We start from the raw sequence: 19,911 nt of genomic DNA, 5'->3' as shown, positions 1-19,911 counted from the left end.
AGCAGGCTAGGAATAGAACCCAGGATTTCTGAGTCCTAAGTCAGTAGCTGGGCCATTAGGCCACAGAATTACACTCACTGTTAGTCACCCAATTACATATATTAAAAGCAACACATTAGGTCTTTCTGGCCATCCAGCCACGTTTGTAGCTGTAATTACACAAACCAGACTCACAAGGATGGCAACTTACACACAAGTGGCCCCGCTGGCTTCAGTGGCAGTCAGCATTACGAGTGCCAAGCATCTGAAAACCATGCATCAGGCCTCAGGAAATCACGAGATCAGTTTAAGAATCATGAGGTTTTTTTAAAAAAAGAACAAATGAGGGGGTCTTTCTATGTACCTTCCGGTCACGCTTGCTCCAGGCTTTCCTCAGCCACCACAAGGATAAGAAACTTGCTTATTTAATGGAAGCTCAGATCCTTTCGGAAAGCCCCTGCGACAGCCCTGGCAGGACTGTGGCCTAGCGCTCACCAGTGTGAGGAAAGGGGGCACAATCAGGCCTGCGCTGTTTTGTCTTACCACACAGGGCCTGCTCTAAAGCCCATTGAGATCAATGGGGGTCTTGCCATGCACTGGGCTTTGGAGCAGGTCCTTAGGGAGCAGTTTTAGAAACCAGAGTAGCAGCGTGGGCTAGTGGGCAGAGCACTGTACTAGGACTTCAAGGATTAGTAAGAAATGATGTTCTAGGTATACATGGCACTGTGATGCAGCGCCCCCACCTTGTCCAGCGGATAAGGCCCAGGACCTGGGCTCTGGGTGACTTGCCCATCTCACTTAACCTCAGTTTCCCCATCTGTGAAATGGGGACAATGATACTGATGACCCGCCTTTGTAAAGTGCTTTGAGCTCTCTGGATGAAAAGCGCTAGCTGGGAGCGAGGAAGGAGCCACGTGACTTTGATGGGATTACTCACAGGAGTAAGGCTTGGTAGGATCGCACCCTTCGACCGAAAGAACTGAATTCCCTTTGGCAGGGACAGCGCCGGCCTCTGTCTTTTGCCCAGCGCTGGGCACACTGCCGGGGTTTAACAAATCCGAACAACTTGCTACCAAGTGAGGTTTTTCACGCCCCTCTGTGTCACCCAAAGCCACAAACAGCTCATTCGACACACACATTCCCAGCCCTTTCGGGTGACCAGATGTCCTAATTTTATAGGGACAGTCCCAATTTTGGGGTCTTTTTCTTATATAGGCTCCTATTACCCCCCACCCCCTGTCCCGGTTTTTTCACATTTGCTGTCTGGCCACCCTACAGCCCCTGACACCTGCGCAGCACCAAGCCAAGACTCCAAATCGAAACTGCAAGCAGCACCAGCCCTCCCTCCCAAAGACTACAACTCCCAGCAGGACCTTGCCCAGCCGCAGGGAACATGCAAGCCTCTGCGGAACAGGAGCCCTGCATGCAAGGCAGCAGCAGTACCAAGGGGTGGCTAAGGCTGGCCAGAGAATCAGGGGGCCTGGATCCTGGTGGTTTCTGAGCCCCCCCCCAGCATTGCCTAAGCCCCTCTCCTCCCTGAACCAGGTTCTGTTTCTCTGCCTTCTCTCCCCCGGTAGTTTTTACATCCCTGACACAGACTTCCTGTGAGTCATCACAGCAGACATTAGAGAAGTAACTGGAAGAAGAGACACAAGTGTGGTGATGGGGTATCCGGCAAGTGACAGCTGATGAATTAAAACCTTCTCCCTGTCCAATTCTGAGGGCAATGAGAGAAAGGTAAGTCAGTGGCTGACTTGGGATCTTAGGGGCGAGGCTCTCAGGGAACCCCTCTGTGCCCACAATAGTCACCAGAGCGAACCAGGAAATGGCTGGAAGTTTTGATTGTTGTGAAACTGAAGTGTTTGAAAATGGTTGGTTTTAAGATCAGAAACATTTCACAGGTTTAAAGAAATCTTGGGACTCCAGGGCTGGGGGGGTTCTCAGCCTGCGGCTGACACCGTGCTTGGCTTTCGGGTAAAGGTGAGCTGCAAGTGCACCTACAAAGCGCGTTCAGTCCCGGCTTCGGTAACAGCAAAAAGTGCAAATAAAAACCACAGGAAGGGAAGGTGATTTTTTAAAAAGCCTGCCTAAAATGATGCCTCTGAGAAATCCCCTCCTGCCTTTGCTGCGGCATCACAAAGTGACCTTCTTTGCACCAGCCTCAGTTGTCACGACCCGACCCTGGGAGGTGTGTGTGTGTGTAAATGGATCAGGGCCCTTTTCCAGGAAAGGGGAGTTGAGCAAGGATTCAGCAGCTGAGAATGCAGCTTGGATCTTATTTTCCACTGAACAGATTCACACACTAAACACATTCAGCGCCACTGAAATGCAGCCATCTCTGGGGTGGAGGGGAGCAGCCAGCATGCTGCACAAAAAGTCCTGAGAGGAAAGTTTGGCCACGGTCACCTCTGTATTTCTGAAGCGTGCCGGGGATCCCTTAGGCCATGCAGAGCGGAGGGACCCTAGTTTTTAAGGTCTCATCAGAAAAGTCTGCAACAGAACAACCTGCGTGCAGTGGCACCGGTACACTTTTTATAATGGCGGTGTTGTGTCCCTGTCCGTGGCCTCCGCCATCCCCTAAAGCTAGGCGTGGGAGCAGGGCCGTGGCTCCAGGAAGGGGGACGTGGCCAGGGGGCCAACGCTGCGGCCACAGTTGGGGGCAGGCATGGGGCCAAAGAGTGCAGCCCCAGGTGCGGGACCAGCAGCCAGGACCCTAGGCGTGGGGCCCACAGCCGGGATCCCGGGCGCAGGGCAAGGACCATGAGCAGAGTGCTGCAGCGCCCCCCGCACCCCTAGTTCCCGCGCCTATGGCTGCATGGTACTGGGTTTAGCTACTCACGATGATTAAACATCAGAGGGGTAGCCGTGTTAGTCTGGTTCTGTAGAAGCAGCAAAGAATCCTGTGGCACCTTATAGACTAACAGAAGTTTTGCAGCATGAGCTTTCGTGGGTGAATACCCACTTCTTCGGATGTATTCACCCACGAAAGCTCATGCTGCAAAACTTCTGTTAGTCTATAAGGTGCCACAGGATTCTTTGATGATTAAACAGGCAGAAAGACAGTTCCGTGCTTAGGGAAGAAGGGCTCTAGAGCAGAGACAGAGGAAGCATTGGCAGCGGGAAGGGAGGGCTGGATCAGGGCTCTTTTTGCTTGGCAGGAGGTTTCAATAACCAGGAGTGGGATCACTCTGGGGAGTGGCCACATAGGGGCCATGTCTTTCTCTAGGACTGGAGTGGCTCCCGCAAGGTCTCACTGGTTTTTTGCCTCTGGAAGCCCTACTGGGGGCAGGAACTCATTCCAGGATGTGGTCCCTGTTTGCCCCCCTGGTTCAGCATGTGCGGATCCCCCTGCAGTACCAGCTGGTCCATCTATGAGGATAAAAGCCTACTACTGCCAGTGAATGGGGTTACTCCTTCAGCTCAAGTAGTGGAGGCCCATGCTTTCAGCACCAAAGCAGGTGGTGACCCATGAGGGCTCCAGCTTTTACATCAAGCCTTTAGCTAGGGGTGTCAGATCAGTCTGAGCTGGACGTATACCCCACCCATCTGCCAGGAGGGAGTAGGACCCCCCAGACCACCGAGGGAGCAAGTTCTCAGCTTCCCCCAGGTTCCTCCGCTCCCTTGAGTAACTCGGGTGCCAGCAGGCCACAGAGCAGCAGAGATGTAGCTGTCAGTTTCACTTCTGCCACAGAAGGGTGGGAATGGTAGCTGGGCCCAGCCGTGCTTTGGTGCTGGAGACTTTCAGACTTTAGCCTCTTTCTGATACATTTACTAAAAACTAAACAGGCACCCCAGGATGTTGGTGGGGCTGTGAAACAAACAGGGTGGGGGCTCTGAGCTAATACTCCAGGTTTTAATTTCTCACCTGGGATAAGGCCATATGGGATTCCACTGGGATCTTGAGATAGGCAGGGTTCCTGCAATTTGCCACTGCCAGGAGCAGCTGCTGAGAGCTGGCGGCGTCCGACGTATTCTGCAAACTTTCCCCTCAAATACCAGGCTGAAGGGCACGTTAGCGGAACACGTAATAAACTATAACAATAGTGAGTGAGTGGCAGGATCCTGTAATCGTTCCCATGAATCGGTGCTGCTGCCCTGTCCCCCTGAGCAAGCACAGGGTACGGCTACGCTGCCTCAGAGGTGCGATCGGTGCACATGGACTTCGGCCTTGTCTACACTACACAGTTTGTCGACAAAAGTCCGCTGTCACCGACAAAACACTGGAGGTGTACACGCTGCCGTGCTCCTCCTGCTAATGTAACTCCCCCGCTGTGATGACACAATTACACCACCTCGAGGAGAGGCGTAAGGCTTATGTCAGTGTAGTTAGTGTAGACATTACGTTCCTCACATCGGCTCTTGGATCCCTTACAGCCGTGACATTGACCTGAAAGCGGCTCCCGGCTCCCCAGCCAGACTGCTGCGGGATCTCTGCTCCAAGGTGGGCTGCCACCCAGGCTCCCGGCTCGGGCTACTGCCCGCAGTTCCCTGCTCCCCGCTGGGAGTCCTGCAGCTCCCTGGGGTCCTGGTTCCCTGCTCCCCGCCGGGAGCACAGCAGCCAGCCACACTCCGGGTACACATCTCCCCGCCGGAGGCAAGAAGCCTGGGAGCATGGAGGTGAGAAGCCCCGGGTGGCATCTGGGCTCCCCGTGCAGAGCTGCATGGAGCTGAGAGCTCCAGGTGAGGACGCGCACCACGGACAGGAGGGTAATCAGCCATCGCAGTAATTACTGTAGTGTAGAGGTAGCCATACCCAAACAAGCTTTGCTCTAGCTAGCGGAAGCACCAATAGGAGGGAAGCTGCACCCACACAGCCTGGAACCCTGGGTAATTCCTCTGGCAGCTGGCCTAGGCCGAAGCCAGCGCTGCCGCGGCTCTGGAACCAGAGCTGGCCAGGTTAACGCTAGCCTGGACATGTCAACCTGTGCTGCAATCACACCTCTGATTTCAGTGCCCGAGACCCACAGAGGCACGTGGAGGACCAGGTAGCAGGGCTGAGCGCGGCAGGGAGAAGGGTCACCTCCAGCTCAGAGAGCAGCTGCAGAGCTGTGCCCTGAAGGCTACGTCTGTGCAAGAGCCAGAGCGACTGGCAGGGAGGGCCCAGCAGCACATCCTCTGGCCACACCAGCCCCCCTTGCGTCGTGCCCGGGAGCCTGGATAGCTGGGCTGCCAGGAACGTGGGCATGGACAGCTCTTCCCCCGGTCACCCAAACAGCATAATGGGGCGAGTTCTGCTACCGGCCGTAAGGCTGACTACACTGTCCCCGGTGCAGGCGTGCTGTTCCCGTAGCAACGCCACGCTCAGCACAGGCCCGGGTTAACGAACTGGGTACAAACGGCCCTCTGCTCCAGGCCCGCGGGGTGCAGCACTGGGGGGGAGAGGGGGCATTCAGCCAAGTGCCCCCCCATGCATAACAAACCCACACACAGCCCCCCGAAGGCCCCCTCGCACTGCAACCTATATACAGGCCCATACACACCCCATGTGTACCCAACAGCCTACCACCAGCCCCCCTATCCCAGCAGCCCTGACATTCATCCTGCCCCACCTAAAACCCTACATCCTGGGCCCCAGCCCCACCTGCTCCCAACATCCTCCCGCCAAAAACCCTACATCCCACATAGCCCCATCTGCTCCCAACGTCCCCCCAGACCCTACATCTCCCATAGCCCCATCTGCTCCCAATGTCCCCCCAAAACCCCACATCCCCTCTAGCCTCACCTGTTCCCAACATCGCCCCCAACCCTACATCCCACATAGCCCCACCTGCTCCCGATATCCCCCAAAACCGTACATCCCAGCCCCACCTTCTCCCAGTGTCCTCCCAAAACCCTACATCCCCCTAGCCCCATCTGCTCCCAATGTCCCCTCCGCAAACCATAAATCCCAGCCCCACCTGCTCTCAACATCCCCTCCCAAAACCCTACATCCCCCATAGCCCCATCTGCTCCCAGTGTCCTCCCAAAACCCTACATCCCAGCCCCACCTGCTCCAATATCCCCCCAAAACCCTACACCTCCCCAATCCCACCTGCTCCCAACATCCCCCCCCAAACCTTCGTCCTGGCCCCCCCAACCCCACCTGCTCCCAACACCCCCCCTAAAATCCTTCATCCCCCCAGCCCACCTGCTCCCAACATCCCCCCAAAACCCTACATCCCGACCCCCCAGACCCACCTGCTCCCATCTCCCCAAAACCCTACATCCTGACCCCCCAGACCCACCTGCTCCCATCTCCCCAAAACCCTACATCCGGACCCCCCAGCCCACCTGCTCCCATCTCTCCAAAACCCTACACCCCACTCCCCCAGCCCCACCTGCTCCCAACGTCCCCCCAAAACCCGGCATCACAACCCCCCAGCCCTACCTGCTCCCAACATCCCCCCAAAACCTACATCCCAACCCTCCAGCCCCACCTGCTCCCAACATCTCGCCTAAACCTACATCCTGACCCGCCCAGCCCCACTTGCTTCCAACATCCCCCAAAACCTACATCCCAACCCCCAGCCCCACCTGCTCCCAACATCCCCCACAAAACCCTGCATCCCAGCCCCCCGGTACAACACAGGCCATAGGACTTCCCGGAATTCCCGTGTGAACTAGACCAGGGCTTTTAGAAAAACATCCAGTCTTGATTTAACAGTTACCTGTGATAGAGAATCCACCATGACCCTCGGTAAGTTATTCCAGTAGTTCATTACCCTCACTGTTAAATATGTGTCTCATTTCCAATCTGAATTTGACTAGCTTCCACTTCCAGCCATTGGCTCTTGCTATAAATAGGAGTTTTCCTTCCTCATTGGCCTTTGAAATAAAGCCTGACTGTCTTTTTATTTTTGAACCCAGCAGATGAAGGGAAATAAGAATTACCGCCCAAAGGGGAGTCATGAAAATTGGCATCAGCGCCTTTGTAGGCTCAGAAGCTCCCCTGAGCCTCGGCAGGCCAAGAAAATTGGAGGACATGGCAAGAAAGACCCCAGATGATCGACCTTGTGCGTGAGCTTCCTGCCAGCTCAGCCCTGGGAAACCGGACGATGGAGAAGCTGACGGTTATTAAGGTGGAAGTGGAAGATCTCCTCAAGCAACCCCGGGAGAAGATGTACACTTGCACGATCTGCGGGGACAGCTTTAATCACAAGAGCGTCCTAGCCACGCACCAGAAGACCCACAAGGAGGAGATGCTAGTGGAGCACCATGAGCAGGAGGGAAGTGCCATCACAGCAGGAAAGCCAACAAGCCAGCAAGCCACCAGAAGGGCAGAGGATGCCAGCCAGGAAGGTGTGAACCAGCAGGGAGATCTCTCAGCGCAGAAGGAATCCCTGCAGAAAGCAAAGCCCTACTCTTGCACCGACTGTGAGAAGAGCTTCAAGATGAAGGTGGACCTCACCAAGCACCTCAGGACCCACACAGGGGAGAGGCCTTTCCCATGCATGGAGTGTGGGAAGAGGTTCATCACCAAGTCGCAGCTGAAGGAGCACCAGAGGATCCACACCGGGGAGCGACCTTACCAGTGCTCCGAGTGCGGGAAATGCTTCACGCAGAAGTCACAGCTCATTGTTCACCGGAGGATCCACACTGGCGAGAAGCCCTACAAGTGCAGCAGCTGCCAGAAGAGCTTTGTGGACAAGTCGCAGCTGGTCGCCCACCACCGTATCCACACAGGTGACCGACCCTTCAAGTGCGGGTTGTGCGCCAGGGGTTTCCGCCAGAAGATCACCCTCATTAAACACCAGAGGGTCCACACCGGGGAGGGGGGGCGACGGCATGGCGGGCCCTATACTGGCAACGCCTCACAGCTCATCGTTCCCGAGTCGACGCCGGACGGGGAGAAGATATTCCGATGCGGCACGTGTGGAAAGGAGTTCAAGAAGAAGTCGATCCTGGTGACCCACCAGAGGATCCACACTGGGGAGGAACCCTACCATTGCGCCGAGTGCGGGAAGCGCTTCCGGCAGAAGATCCACCTGATCCGCCATCAGAGGACCCACGCCAGGGGGGAGGCCCACGTGTGTGTTGAGTGCGGGGATGGCTTCAGCAGCAAGGGGCAGCTGCTGAGGCACCAGCGGTGCCAGCACCAGAGCGAGAGACCCCACACGTGTCCCGAGTGTGGGAGAAGCTTTAGCCAGAAAGTAGGCCTCATGGCGCACCAGAGAGTCCATGAGAGGGAGAAGGGAGATGGGAGAGTGGCCGCCACCGAGGGGAGCGCTGTTGAGGCGGCAGACGGGAGGCTGCCTGCCAAAAATGGCAAAGGCAGCAGCCATCCGGGGGACCTGATGGTGCCTCGTAAGAGCCAGGTCTATACCTGCACCCAGTGTGGCAAGACATTCACCAAGAAAGGGAACTTTGCCAACCACCAGCGAGCCCACACGGAGGAACGGGCGCACCGGTGTGGCGTCTGCGGCAAGAAGTTCACCAAGAGGGGGGAGCTGACCAAGCACGAGCGGATCCACACGGGCGAGAGGCCGTACATCTGCGGCGACTGCGGCAAGCGCTTCACTCAGCGCACCCAGCTGGTCACCCACCAGCGCATCCACACCGGGGAGAAGCCCTACCCCTGCGCTGACTGCGGCAAGCGCTTCATCGACAAGTCCCGGTTGACTGTGCACCGGCGTATCCACACCGGCGACCGGCCCTTCCAGTGCACTGCCTGCGGCAAGGGCTTCCGCCAGAAGATCGCCCTCATCAAGCACCACCGAGTCCACGAGAGGGGCCGTCTGGATGGGGAGGTCTCAGGGGGGAAGGAGCACGAATGCCCCCAGTGCGGGAAAGGCTTTGGCACCAAGGAGAACCTAGCCAGCCACCAACGGCTCCATGCCACCGAGAGGCCCTTCAAGTGCGGTGAGTGCGGGAAGAGCTTCACACAGAAAGCCCAGCTGGTGGTGCACCAGCGCATCCACACCGGGGAGCGCCCCTTCCGCTGCACCGACTGCCACAAGGGCTTCATTGACAAGTCTCGGCTCATCGTCCACCGCCGGATCCACACCGGCGAGCGGCCCTTCAAGTGCACGGCCTGCGGGAGGGCCTTCACCCAGAAAATCGCCCTGACCACCCACCAGCGAGTCCACATGAGGGAGCATGAGGCCACCCGGGAGCCCAACAAATACTCCAAGCACGGGGAGAATGACTCGGGCAAGGCCCAGCCAGGCGAGGAGTGGCCCTTCCCCTGCAACGTGTGTGGCCGGGGCTTCCGCAAGGAGATAGCCCTCATCACCCACCAGCGGGTCCACACCAAGTACGAACCCAACAGGTGCAGCAAGTGTGGCCAGGTCTTCCCTGACAAGGCCCAGCTGCTCCTGCATCAGCCCTCCCACGCGGAGGACCGGCCCTTTAAATGCAACACCTGCGGAAAAGATTTCAAGCGGAAAGAGATCCTGATCACCCACCAGAGAATCCACACGGGAGAGGTGCCTTTCAAATGCACCGAGTGCGGGAAAAGCTTCTCCCAGAAGGCCAACCTCATGAAACACCAGCTCACCCACACCCGGAGGGGCCCCTTCATCTGCTCTGAGTGTGGGCAGAGCTACACCACCTTGGGGCATTTTAAAAGGCACCAGAGGAACCATCTGAGAAAGCGAGCCCCTTCTGGGGAGGGGAAAGACTTGGCAGAGGAGCAGGACACAGATGAGCTGCCGGAGATGGGTGTGCACAACGGGCCCATTATCGTGGTAAAGACGGAAGTCAATACAGATGACTATGAGGTCCTGCAGGTCCCATGAAACCTCCCTCAGCAGGGAGTGGTGCGTGTGTAAAGGGATCCTCCAGAGGCAATGCAGGAGTAAGGGCCCTGGTGCTGCCAACCCCTAGCGTTCAAAGAATCCCAGATCAAGCTACCCTCTCCAGTCATGAGAATGGCTAAAATGTCATGAGATTTGAGAAAAAAATAATACATGTGGGGTTCTTTTTATGAGCCTTTGCGGGTCACGTTTTCAAGGTTTTCTCTGCAACCACATGGGCTAGAAACTTACTTTTTCAATGAAATCTGTGATTTTGGATGTCTTCACGTGACTCCTGGAGCTGAGGCTTTAAGGAAAAAACACCAAATATCCCAAGAGTTGGCAACACTGACTCTTCCATAGATCGGTATCCAGCACTCAGCAGCACCAAATATCAATATTAAGCTGACCTGGGTTGCAGGTGGTCTGGGAGAACATCAGCGATTCACTGCAGTGTAAAACGTCACCAGTCATCATTCCATACGACAGTAAGAGAGGCAGATATCATCACAGGGCTCTACATGGATGGACTGGTGGGCCGATGCAGAGCCCTGTTGAAGTCAATAGGCTCCCCATGGGATGCAGACATCCACTTGTGTGGAAGGGTTACCTGGATCAGGGCCAATGTACCTAGAAAGAGAGCACCTACTTGAAGAGGAGATAGGTCCAGATCCTCAAAGGTATTTAGGTGCCTAATTCCCATTGGCATCCACAGGGAGTTAGACGCCTAAATACCTTTGAGGATCTGGGCCATAGAGTTTACTTCAAAGTCTGATCTTTTTTGATGATCACGCTTTAAAATACGCTCACAGACGGTTTTATTTCGCTATGCGATCACCAGTTTTATTGTTTCAATACAGGACATTCACTGCAAAAGCACCGTTCTGGTTGAGGATCGAAACACACAGGTTGCCTGATTCACGGCTACGTTATTCCAGTTTAAATCTGCCGATTCCAGTGGTGTAAAACTGGAGGAACGGAGCGGGAAATCAGGCCCAAGCTAGTTCCGGTTTTGCTGTAAGCTCCTCAGCTGCTGCACATTGGCAGAACTCAGCTGAAGTCACTGGATGTACCCCAGCTTGCATCAGCTGAGAAGCAGGTCCGTGATTCCCACAAGGTGCATTTCTCCCATGCTCTTGTATCTATATAGTCCAGCAGTTCGGTGTCCAGGAGCTCAGAGCATGGCATGTATACAAGGGGATGACATTAGGAAGAAAGTGTAACTTTGACTATCCTCTCTGTTTTGCATTTAAATTCTTAACCATAGCATTGCCCTGGCCTAAGGCCCTTCCCCCTCTGTAGAAAATCCATATGAGAGGGAAACATGGGCCATGATCCTGAGAACCTGTAACTCCCATGACTTCCCAACAGTCTAATCCAGGAGGACTTGTGTCCCAAGCCTGCCAGTCCCAGGACATTTGCAGGGCATGGTTGTCTACCTCTTCTCCTTCACTCCTTGCTTGCTGGCTGTAAATCTCGCTAAGGCCTTATACGGCTATGGGTTCCCAGCTCCCCTGGGTTAAAGCTGCTGGGATTGCTATGTAAAGTGGCTCTCTCGTGACTCCGCCCTGTGCAACCCCATGAAAAGCCACTGAACCCCAGTCACATGGAGGCTTGGGGATGAAGAGAGCAATGGCAGCTGTAGGGGCAGCCAAGCACTGCAGCTCCATCCATCCCATCTGGCCCTGGGCGGCCGGGAGGATGGCAGGGCTCAGCCGTGGTTTGGAATAAACGTCGGAACCATTTCATCAATACCTGCCGCCTCCTGCTCTCTCTCCCCTTCCCCAGCAGTCAGGCTTTGCATTACAGACAGGATCTTGGTTCCTCCAGGGTATGTCTCCACTGCGGCAGGGAGCGAGCCGCCCAGCCCGGGGAGACAGCCTTGAGATAGCAGGGCTCACGCTAGCATGCTACAAAATAGTTGTGTGGACATGATGGCGTCGACTGATGTTCAGGCGAACCACGCGGTCTGAGACCCACCTTACCTAGCCTGAGCCTCCACCCGGGGCCGCAACATCCACTCTGCTATGTCTGAGCGTGCCAGCCCAAGTCTCGCTAGCAGGAGTCTGGATCCCCAGACTCCTTGCTGCAGCGGAGACATGCCCGAAGAGTTCACGGATCCCTCCTGGGACCTGCTTTCTGAAGTCAGCATGCTCCATTTGCGACAACAGAGAAGAATGGGAGTTAGAGGTGGCAAAGCCTCATTCGGGCATTTCCCTTCCAATGCAGGATTCCCTATCTTGTCCCAACTTTTGTCTAGGGTGACCAGATGTCCCAATTTTATAGGGACAGTCCCAATTTTTGAGTCTTTCTTATATAGGCTCCTATTACGCCCCACCCCCTGTCCCGATTTTTCACATTTGCTGTCTGGTCACCCTACTTTTGACCAGTCCAGTTATTAAATGGCCCAAAGGAAAACGGCTGCCCCGATTTCCCTGGGGAGACCGTTCCACAGCCTAATAGCTATTGAGAAAGTTCCCCTTATATTCATCTTAAATGCTCCCTTTCTTAGATTCCTTCCATTGCCCTGCATATCACACCAAGAATGAGGCCCAGTGTTTTACTGCACAGGGTCTGTTGAAATCCAGTTCTGGATCATGCAATATGGAAGTGCATCGCTGCTTGCAGGGAGTGCCAAGAGGAGCAGCATTAACTAAACAATGATGGAGGTTTTAATAAGTCTGTGACTGTCTGAATGCTGTGGACACCAAAGAGGTGCATAACTTTTAGCACATAGATACGCCCATCGACTTCAGCAGGACTATTTGTATGCTTCAAGTTCAGCACGTTTAATAATTTCCTCTCCCTCTTCGGTGTGCACAGCATTCAGATAGTCATAGACTTCTTGTGCCCTCCGTCATTATTTAGCTCATGCTGCTCTTCTCTGAGTTCCCCCCACTCAGCAATCCATTCCCACATTGCAGAATCCAAACCAGGATTTAGGCAGACCCCGTGGGGTAAAACAGCAGTACAAATTGGGGTCCAGAGCTGACCCAAAAAAAATTGCAAAACTTTAACTCTTTCATTTTGCTTTTTTGTCAAAACTGACTTATTTTCTCGGTTTTGGAAATTTCCTCCAACCTTTTTTTTTAAATTGACCTTTTTCCCTCCCCCCCCTGCCAAAGGTAATTTTTAGAACGTGGAAGTAGAAAATGTTTGGTTTCAGAAAAACTTCACTATAATTAACCCAAGCAATCAAAATTGGTGCCAGAATATGTAAAGGGTAAACAAAAACGAATACATGGAAAAAAATCATTGAAAAAAAAAGGAACAATGTTGAAAAATCAAGCTGTTTACCAATATTTCGGGAGGGGGGGATCCCTAAAAGGTAATTTTTTTTTGGTCCAGCATATTCTTTGTTCCACACTTTTGGGCCAGCTCTACTGTGTTTCTCAGTCTGCGAGCTAGAGCGCAACACCGACCTCAGTAAACAATCCCACGTTAACTACACCTGAGTCCTAGCTCCTGAGCTACATGGCACTTCAAATAAGTTATCCAGCAAATGCAACCCTTTATTCGATGTCTCATTTTCAAACTGATCCTGTTTTCTGACACTCAGTCAGCAACTTGCAAGTATGCCCCAATTTGTATGAACAAATGTAAGTCATGGTGAGTTTGGGAACTGTCCATTTGGTGATGTGTGACTGGTCACCTGAATCACACGGCATTATTTCTATTGTTACTGGATGACTAGCTTCTCAAACAGGAGAACAACAAATGAAATAGCCTATGTTGTTTGCAGGCAAATACAACTATGCAAATAAGGCCTAGAAATTCCTCAAACATCCATGCCAACAAAAACCCATGCAAAACTTCAAGAATAACCAATAATAAGGAGCATGACCATGGCCCAGCCCCAGACTCTTTGGAAGCTGACTGGACATTCATTAACTCTGTTTTGGCAATTGTCTCCAGAAAAGTGTGACTTCAGAGGGGGATCTGGTAATGTGAGCAGATGAGTTTTTGAGAGAACAAAAGAGCCTGTTTTCTTGCAAATACTCCTAGGAATAAACATAAAATAGAACAGAAATTTTAAAACTGATGCCTGCAGTAGTCAAATGCTCACAGTTTTCTATGTGACATCTGGGCTCTGTCAAGCCACATTGGCCAGTGCATCCTGGAAATGAGAGAACAGTAGGAAAGCATTTGAGAGTGAGAGGGAAAACAGTAGAAATGGGTTGGGACGGTATCCAGAGAAGGAGTTTTCATAAACAGGCCAGCAAAACAAAAAATGTACCACTCCTGCTGAATAGCATCAGAACAGAGCAACCTTTCAGCTTCAACTGGACACCCCAGATACTGAGGAGAGATGAACTGGAACGGTTCAAAACAAACACCACTTGTATCAGTTGCTTTTCTTGATCTGTTTAAAAGGACAGCAGTACCTTAAGGGGCCTTGACTCATAACAGCGGCCCACTTCTATCTCACAGGTTCGCCTTTCCAATCATGGTTTGTAGTAAGGACCATCCGACAGTTTTGCACAAGGAGTATAGCTTTCCATTTATACATAACCACCAGTCCGAAGTGAAGCCAGAGCTTGAGGAAGAAGTGGAATGGGGAGTCAGCACTGCAAGAGGCAAGGATCTGTTTGCTTTGCAGTGTGCCGTGACCTACTCTGTATCTACCTTCCCATTTTGATCCCTAGATGTCACTAGAGGTAGCTAGACCTCTTGAACAAGAAGAGAAGACGGTTGAGATTGGGAGATGTTTTGCAGAGAAGGGAGGTTTGTGAAAAGGCCAGTACAGTCCACACAGATGGGGATTTCAATTTCCCAGATATATTTTTACACTTTCTTTTTATTTATTATAATACAGAATGTATTACTGCAGCATATTAATGAACTCGCAAGACCCATGGACCTCACCTGTTATCCACGTTGGGAACATGTGTTTTCTCTCAGCAATCTAACATACAATGCATTGATTTTCTTTGCCAGTTTTCTTCGCTGGGCTTCTTTTATTTTGAAATTAATTTAATTCTCTCCGTTTATTATTGTTTTTTAATTCAATCCTTTCTGGCACATGCTGTGTTGTATGCAATATGATCCTTAGGCTTATCCACCTCCTTAGCTGAAATTTTTACTGTAATCCTCTCATTTTTGAGGTGTTTTGTTTTTATTTTTCTGAATAAAAAGCTTTATTAAACAAATAGATGCAATGTCCCTGTTGTACCTAAGTCATCCTTCCCTGAACAGAAGGGGGCAGTGGAGTTCAGGGGGGTAAGAGCACAGAACTGGGGACCAGGACTCTAGTGCCCAGCCCCTGGTATAGCTCTGAGCGGTATAACCTCATTGAAGTCAGGGTGGACTTCGCTGTAAGGCTAGGGCCTTCATGCCACGACCCTGGGCAAACCGCTCAGCCTCACTGTGCCTCAGTTTACACATTTGTAAAATAGATCTAACACGTACCTCAGACACTATGGCAATAATGCTGCTGTGGAGAGGCAAAGCATCATGTAATCACCAAGCATGATTCTTTTAGCAGGAGCATGGGGTAGCTTCATCAGTGACCACTTGTCACGTGCATTGAGATCCTTTGATGGAAGGCACTATAGAAGTGCACTAGCCCAGACTCCAGCTTCCAACAAGGCTGCAGACGCTGCTTCAGAGGATGGTGCAAGAAATGCTGCCATGGACAAGTAGGAAATAACTGTTCATAGGACAAGACTCCTCTTAGCTCCAGACAGTTAGGCCCTGATCTGCAACCTCCAGGCAGGCAGAGCCCTCTGCCCCATCAGCTCACACACCCAAGACTTTAGTGACTGAGCTCTGGCCTTAAAGAGGAGGTGCAAACCTGTAGGGCTGCTGGCCCGTCTCCTCAGCCCTGGAGGAATAGCTCCACACCCAAAGCCTGCTCAGGCCCCTCTTCAGGGCAATTTCATGCTTTAGACATAAAACTCAGTGTAACACCAAATCACAGCCAATTCCTCTGACCAATGCAGGCTGCAGGTTCCAGAGGCCTTTCCCCATGAGAACCTGGGACCTGCCACAGGAACTAGCTTCTTCCATGCAGCTCTTCAGCAGCGCTCTCTCGGCCCTTTATAGGAACCACCCGACCCCTTCCCAGCTGGGCCTGGTCATCCCGTCTGCCAGGCCCAACGACCTGATCTTAGCGGGGCTCCAGCTCTGAACAGGACCGTCTAGCACCAGATCCTGCTACCCTGTTACAAGACCTCAGGTCCTTTTAATCCTACTTAGCTGCGACTTTCACTTTATTGTACCCTGCGTGACGGGGCTCAGATTCAGTGACAAGCAAAAGTGTAGGTTCCCCAGAAAGAAATGTCTTGCTTTCCTAGGTTGTTTCAATCACCCGTCTCGGCCCCCCAGGTCTGCTACATTAACTAGTGTATCTGTTTTGATCTGATCTGACCCACCTGGGGCCTCCCAGCCCAGCGGATCTCAACCAGGAGTCTGGGGCCTCTTGGGGATCCATGAGCAGGTTTCAAGGGTCCACCAAGCAGGACCAGAGTTAGACTCACTGGGGTCCAGGTCAGAAAGCCTAAGCCCTGCTGTGCAGGGCTGAAGCCCGGGGCCCTGAGCCTGTCACTTGGGGCTGAAGCAGAAGCCTGAGCAACTTAGCATCGTGGGATGCCCTGTGGCGTGGGGCCCTGGGCAGTTGCCCTGCTTGCTATCCCTTACCGTCGGCCCTGGCTTTTATATGTAGAAAACAGTTATTGTGGCACAGGTGGGCGGTGGAGTTTTGATAGCTTGGGGGGCAGGGGCTCAGAAGAGAAAAGGTTGAGAACCCCTGTCCTAGCCCTGTGGGATAAGGAGAGGCTCATCCTTTCATATCGATTCTAGACATCTTCTCAAGCAGCTACTGATGCGAACCTGTCACCCCCTCCTCCAGGGAAAACCCATCATGGGCATTCAGAACGCTCGCTGGCTAGGAGAGAGGCAGAGCCCATTGCAGTCGATGGACAAGTGATGGAGGTCGAGGACCTGCCCCAATAGATTGAGGGGGTGAGGGGTAGCTCAGTGGTTTGAGCATTGGCCTGCTAAACCCAGGGTTGTGAGTTCAGCCCTTGAGGGGGCCATTTAGGGAACTGGGGCAAAAATCTGTCTGGGGATTGGTCCTGCTTTGAGCAGGGGGTTGGACTAGATGACCTCCTGAGGTCCCTTCCAACCCAAATATTCTGTGAGGTAAAGAACAGCACTGGCTAGGCATGCGCGGCCCAGTTCATGCAGCCAAAAAGACAAAGGTAGCCTGTTCCAAGCAGCAGGTCCTATGCAGGAGAAGGCTGTCTCACCCCCAATGGTAAGGCTGTGTGACCAGAGAGAAGAGTCCAGTGCCGGAGAAGTGGAGGAGCTGGGGTGGGTACTAGTGGAAGAGGAAAGCTCCATGAGGCAGGGTGGCTCATGCCCATCAATGGCTCTGAAAACAAGGACGTAGATTTGAACTAGATCCTGAAAGGAGTGAGGGAGTTGTCTGGGGATGAGGACCGCTGTCGTTCTTTGTGCACAAGGTGGTGGGCAGCAGCTGGGTCTTGAGAGAGCCTTGGGTGAGGCAGCGGCAATGGGAAGTGCAGGCGAGGGTGAGGATCTCTCCAGAAGTGGAATCTAGGCACTGGGGTGAGGTTAGGAGCTGGTGACAGGCAGGTTGGCAGATCTGAGGTATGTGGGAATGGAAGGATGAAGCCAAGCTTACAGAAAGTGGATGGAAATGGGAGAGCCAAGCCAAGGATGGCAATACAAGAGACAGAGGCATATCGGGCAAAGCTGCTCCTATACAAGCACTTCTGGTTTAGAGACATGGAGCTGAGAGAAGCAGCGACGAAGCGGCAAATTTAGTTGGCCAAGGTAGGCAGGGAGAGTGGACTTTGTCTAACAGTAATGAGTTCTACAGCTGAGTGTCATCCATGGAAAATACAACTGCCAGGCTCCATAACTGGTGTCAATACAAACATTTAATCCACCCATTCTAACGAGCATCCTTGGGGTTTCCGGGTTCCACACACAGCAAAGGACTTCCTCTTTGTCTCCAAATTAGCAATCTGTCCACTGGGATCGCTTGTGTTCCCACTGTGACACTTCCTAGATCCCGTGTGCCCTCTCGAACGGCACGGGCTCTGACCCAGCAATGCAGGGAGGGAAAAGGATGAGAACATGCAGGAAGTGAGGAGCTCTTCCAGATTAAATGCAACAACCCTAGAAGTGACATTCCAGAAGGCACCACAATGTCCCCTCTGTTTGCGACCTTGAGGGTGCCAGCAAAAGGAATCAAACTGAAAAAGATGAGAGGTCCATGGAAAGGAAACTGGTCATGAAATGCTGGGAGATCAACTGTCCACAGCATGAAAGAGCAGCTGGCACCAGCTGGAAAGCTTTGGAACAATTCTTCGTGCCACTTGTCTGTTTCCTTTTCTTTTCCAGTAAGCGGGCTTGGATTTATATGGAAATAAGATCTTGGGCCCAAGTCTCCACTCACACTGTGAGCGGAAGTCTCCCTACCAAACTCAATGTACCTTCCTACAGCTACAAATGACAAGAGAATCGGGCCCTCTGTCTTACCAGTGCACCTGAACCCTTCTGCTTAGCCCTCTGTTAATCCTGGTGGGGTTCTGCCAGAGCAAACGATGCTGATGTTGTAAACAGAAGATTAGCACTTCAGACCGGGACTAAGTGGCAGGGGAATGCTTAGAAACAGACACCTCTTTTCAGACAGTGTCTCCTTAATGCCACAGTGATAAGCACGTACCAGCAACAGGGACTCACCTGAAAGGGAGCAGATCAGTTGTTATCCATGAACTAAGAGGCGAGAGATCAGCCTTTAGTGCTAGCCCTGGCTGACAACTGTCAAGCAGTGTTTTTTTCCATTGAAAATGCAGCTTTGCTGACATTTTTTGATCTTCCATCAGGAAAATCCCAACCTCATATTTCATTCTGGGGCAGGTCCCTGTTAATCTGTGTTTGCCTGAGCTGCCACAATGTCTCATTAGTGCTTCATGCCCCCATTCTCTTCTAGGGGGTTAAGCTCCATGACTGGACAATATTTCCCACGATGCACTCCCTTTTGGTTGACCTAAACGTGGTGTGTCCTGTGATCATCCTCCTGCCATCCCGTTCAGTCACCTCTTCACTGGACCACACGTGTCTCCCAAGCGGAAGCTCTGGCCTGGCATTGAAAGATGTGTGTAGATATTAAGCATGTGAACTTCTGTGCTCTGATCCAATGCAAACTGAACATCCTCTCTCTATGACCGTCACCCACCAGCAACCTCTGGATCTGGACCAGACTGGGTGGCCAGTCAAGGAGCCTGATTTCCCCTCCACCTCCTAAAGAGGAATATTTGTCATTGGGAACAAATGATTATGCTCTCATGTTATTTAATCAAGTCAAAATTCATAGGCAGCATCTGCAGAAAAGATTAAAATGTTCCTGGCCAGCTTAGTCCTCTTCTTAACCATATGATTAAAGTTATGTAAAGACTTTTTCTTCATACAGGGCCTTTCATAAGCAATGAACTATTATTGGTCAAATGAAGTAGCTTATCAGCCTCTCTTGATGACAGGGGATCAGTACAATTAATCTGGAGGCATTAGGGAGCAGAGACGTTTTGCCCTGCAAATATAATATATAGGCATGATTTCATATCTGATTTCCCAGAGCGGTCAGAAGATTGAATGATGTTATTTTTTGCAGATGGTTACAGATTGTGAAAGTCGCTGTTAGGTTCCTGCTTAGAGGAAAGCGCATCTAATACAGGGAAAATAAAAGCTTTGCTAACCTCTCCATTTAATTAAAGATGAAATTGAGAACTTATTACAGGAACAGAGCAAAAATGACAGAGCCTGCTCTGACCCCCACTGAAGTTAGTGGAAGGACTCTCATGGACTTCAGTGGGCACTGTGTCAAGCCCACACAGCTCTTTCCAGCTGTAGATCTCCAAGTGCCTTACAATAGTGTCATTACTCCCATTCGACGGATGAGGAAACAGACACAGAGGGATGAAGTGACTCGCCTATGGTAAGACCAGGACTAGAAGCCAGTTTTCCCTTGCTATGTTGTATGTGAGCCTATGTGAGTCTTACTGATTTGCAGGAATACAGTGTGTGCCTCAGTTTCCCTGTGTATTGTGTATTCCCCGTGCGTGACTTTTGCTGAGACCCTCGGGGGCAGGTGAGGAGGCTCCAGCTGCCTGCACGTAAGTGATGGCCAATGCCCTTTGTAACCAGAGAACTGGGGGGGGAGGGGTTGACCAGGTGACACTTTGCCCGG

At 52.3% G+C, this 19,911-nt stretch overlaps 1 protein-coding gene across 2 annotated transcripts; it reads left to right on the top strand.

The window, feature by feature from the left end:
• The first annotated feature begins 1,465 nt into the window (after positions 1 to 1,465).
• LOC123364172 (zinc finger protein 585A-like) lies at positions 1,466 to 12,803 on the top strand. Of its 2 annotated transcripts, none has more exons than XM_045006049.1 (2): positions 1,466 to 1,716; positions 6,829 to 12,803. In XM_045006049.1, exon 2 carries the CDS (start codon positions 6,960 to 6,962, stop codon positions 9,693 to 9,695), a length of 2,736 nt encoding a protein of 911 aa, XP_044861984.1. In that variant the 5' UTR covers positions 1,466 to 1,716; positions 6,829 to 6,959; the 3' UTR covers positions 9,696 to 12,803. The 2 variants fall into 2 exon arrangements, with proteins under 2 accessions (XP_044861984.1, XP_044861983.1); XM_045006048.1 differs by having other exon boundaries at positions 6,826 to 12,803.
• Positions 12,804 to 19,911: the final 7,108 nt, after the last annotated feature.

The sequence above is a fragment of the Mauremys mutica genome, chromosome 2 (genome assembly GCF_020497125.1).
Source record: "Mauremys mutica isolate MM-2020 ecotype Southern chromosome 2, ASM2049712v1, whole genome shotgun sequence".
Classification (NCBI taxonomy): Eukaryota; Metazoa; Chordata; order Testudines; family Geoemydidae; genus Mauremys; species Mauremys mutica.
The sequence above is the reverse complement of the archived record's forward strand: the minus strand, read 5'-3'. Positions and strand labels throughout refer to the sequence as shown.

What these genes read in the sequence shown, in the direction of transcription:
- LOC123364172 (XM_045006049.1), top strand. Translation starts at nt 6,960, where the DNA reads ATGATCGACCTTGTGCGTGAGCTTCCTGCCAGCTCAGCCCTGGGAAAC.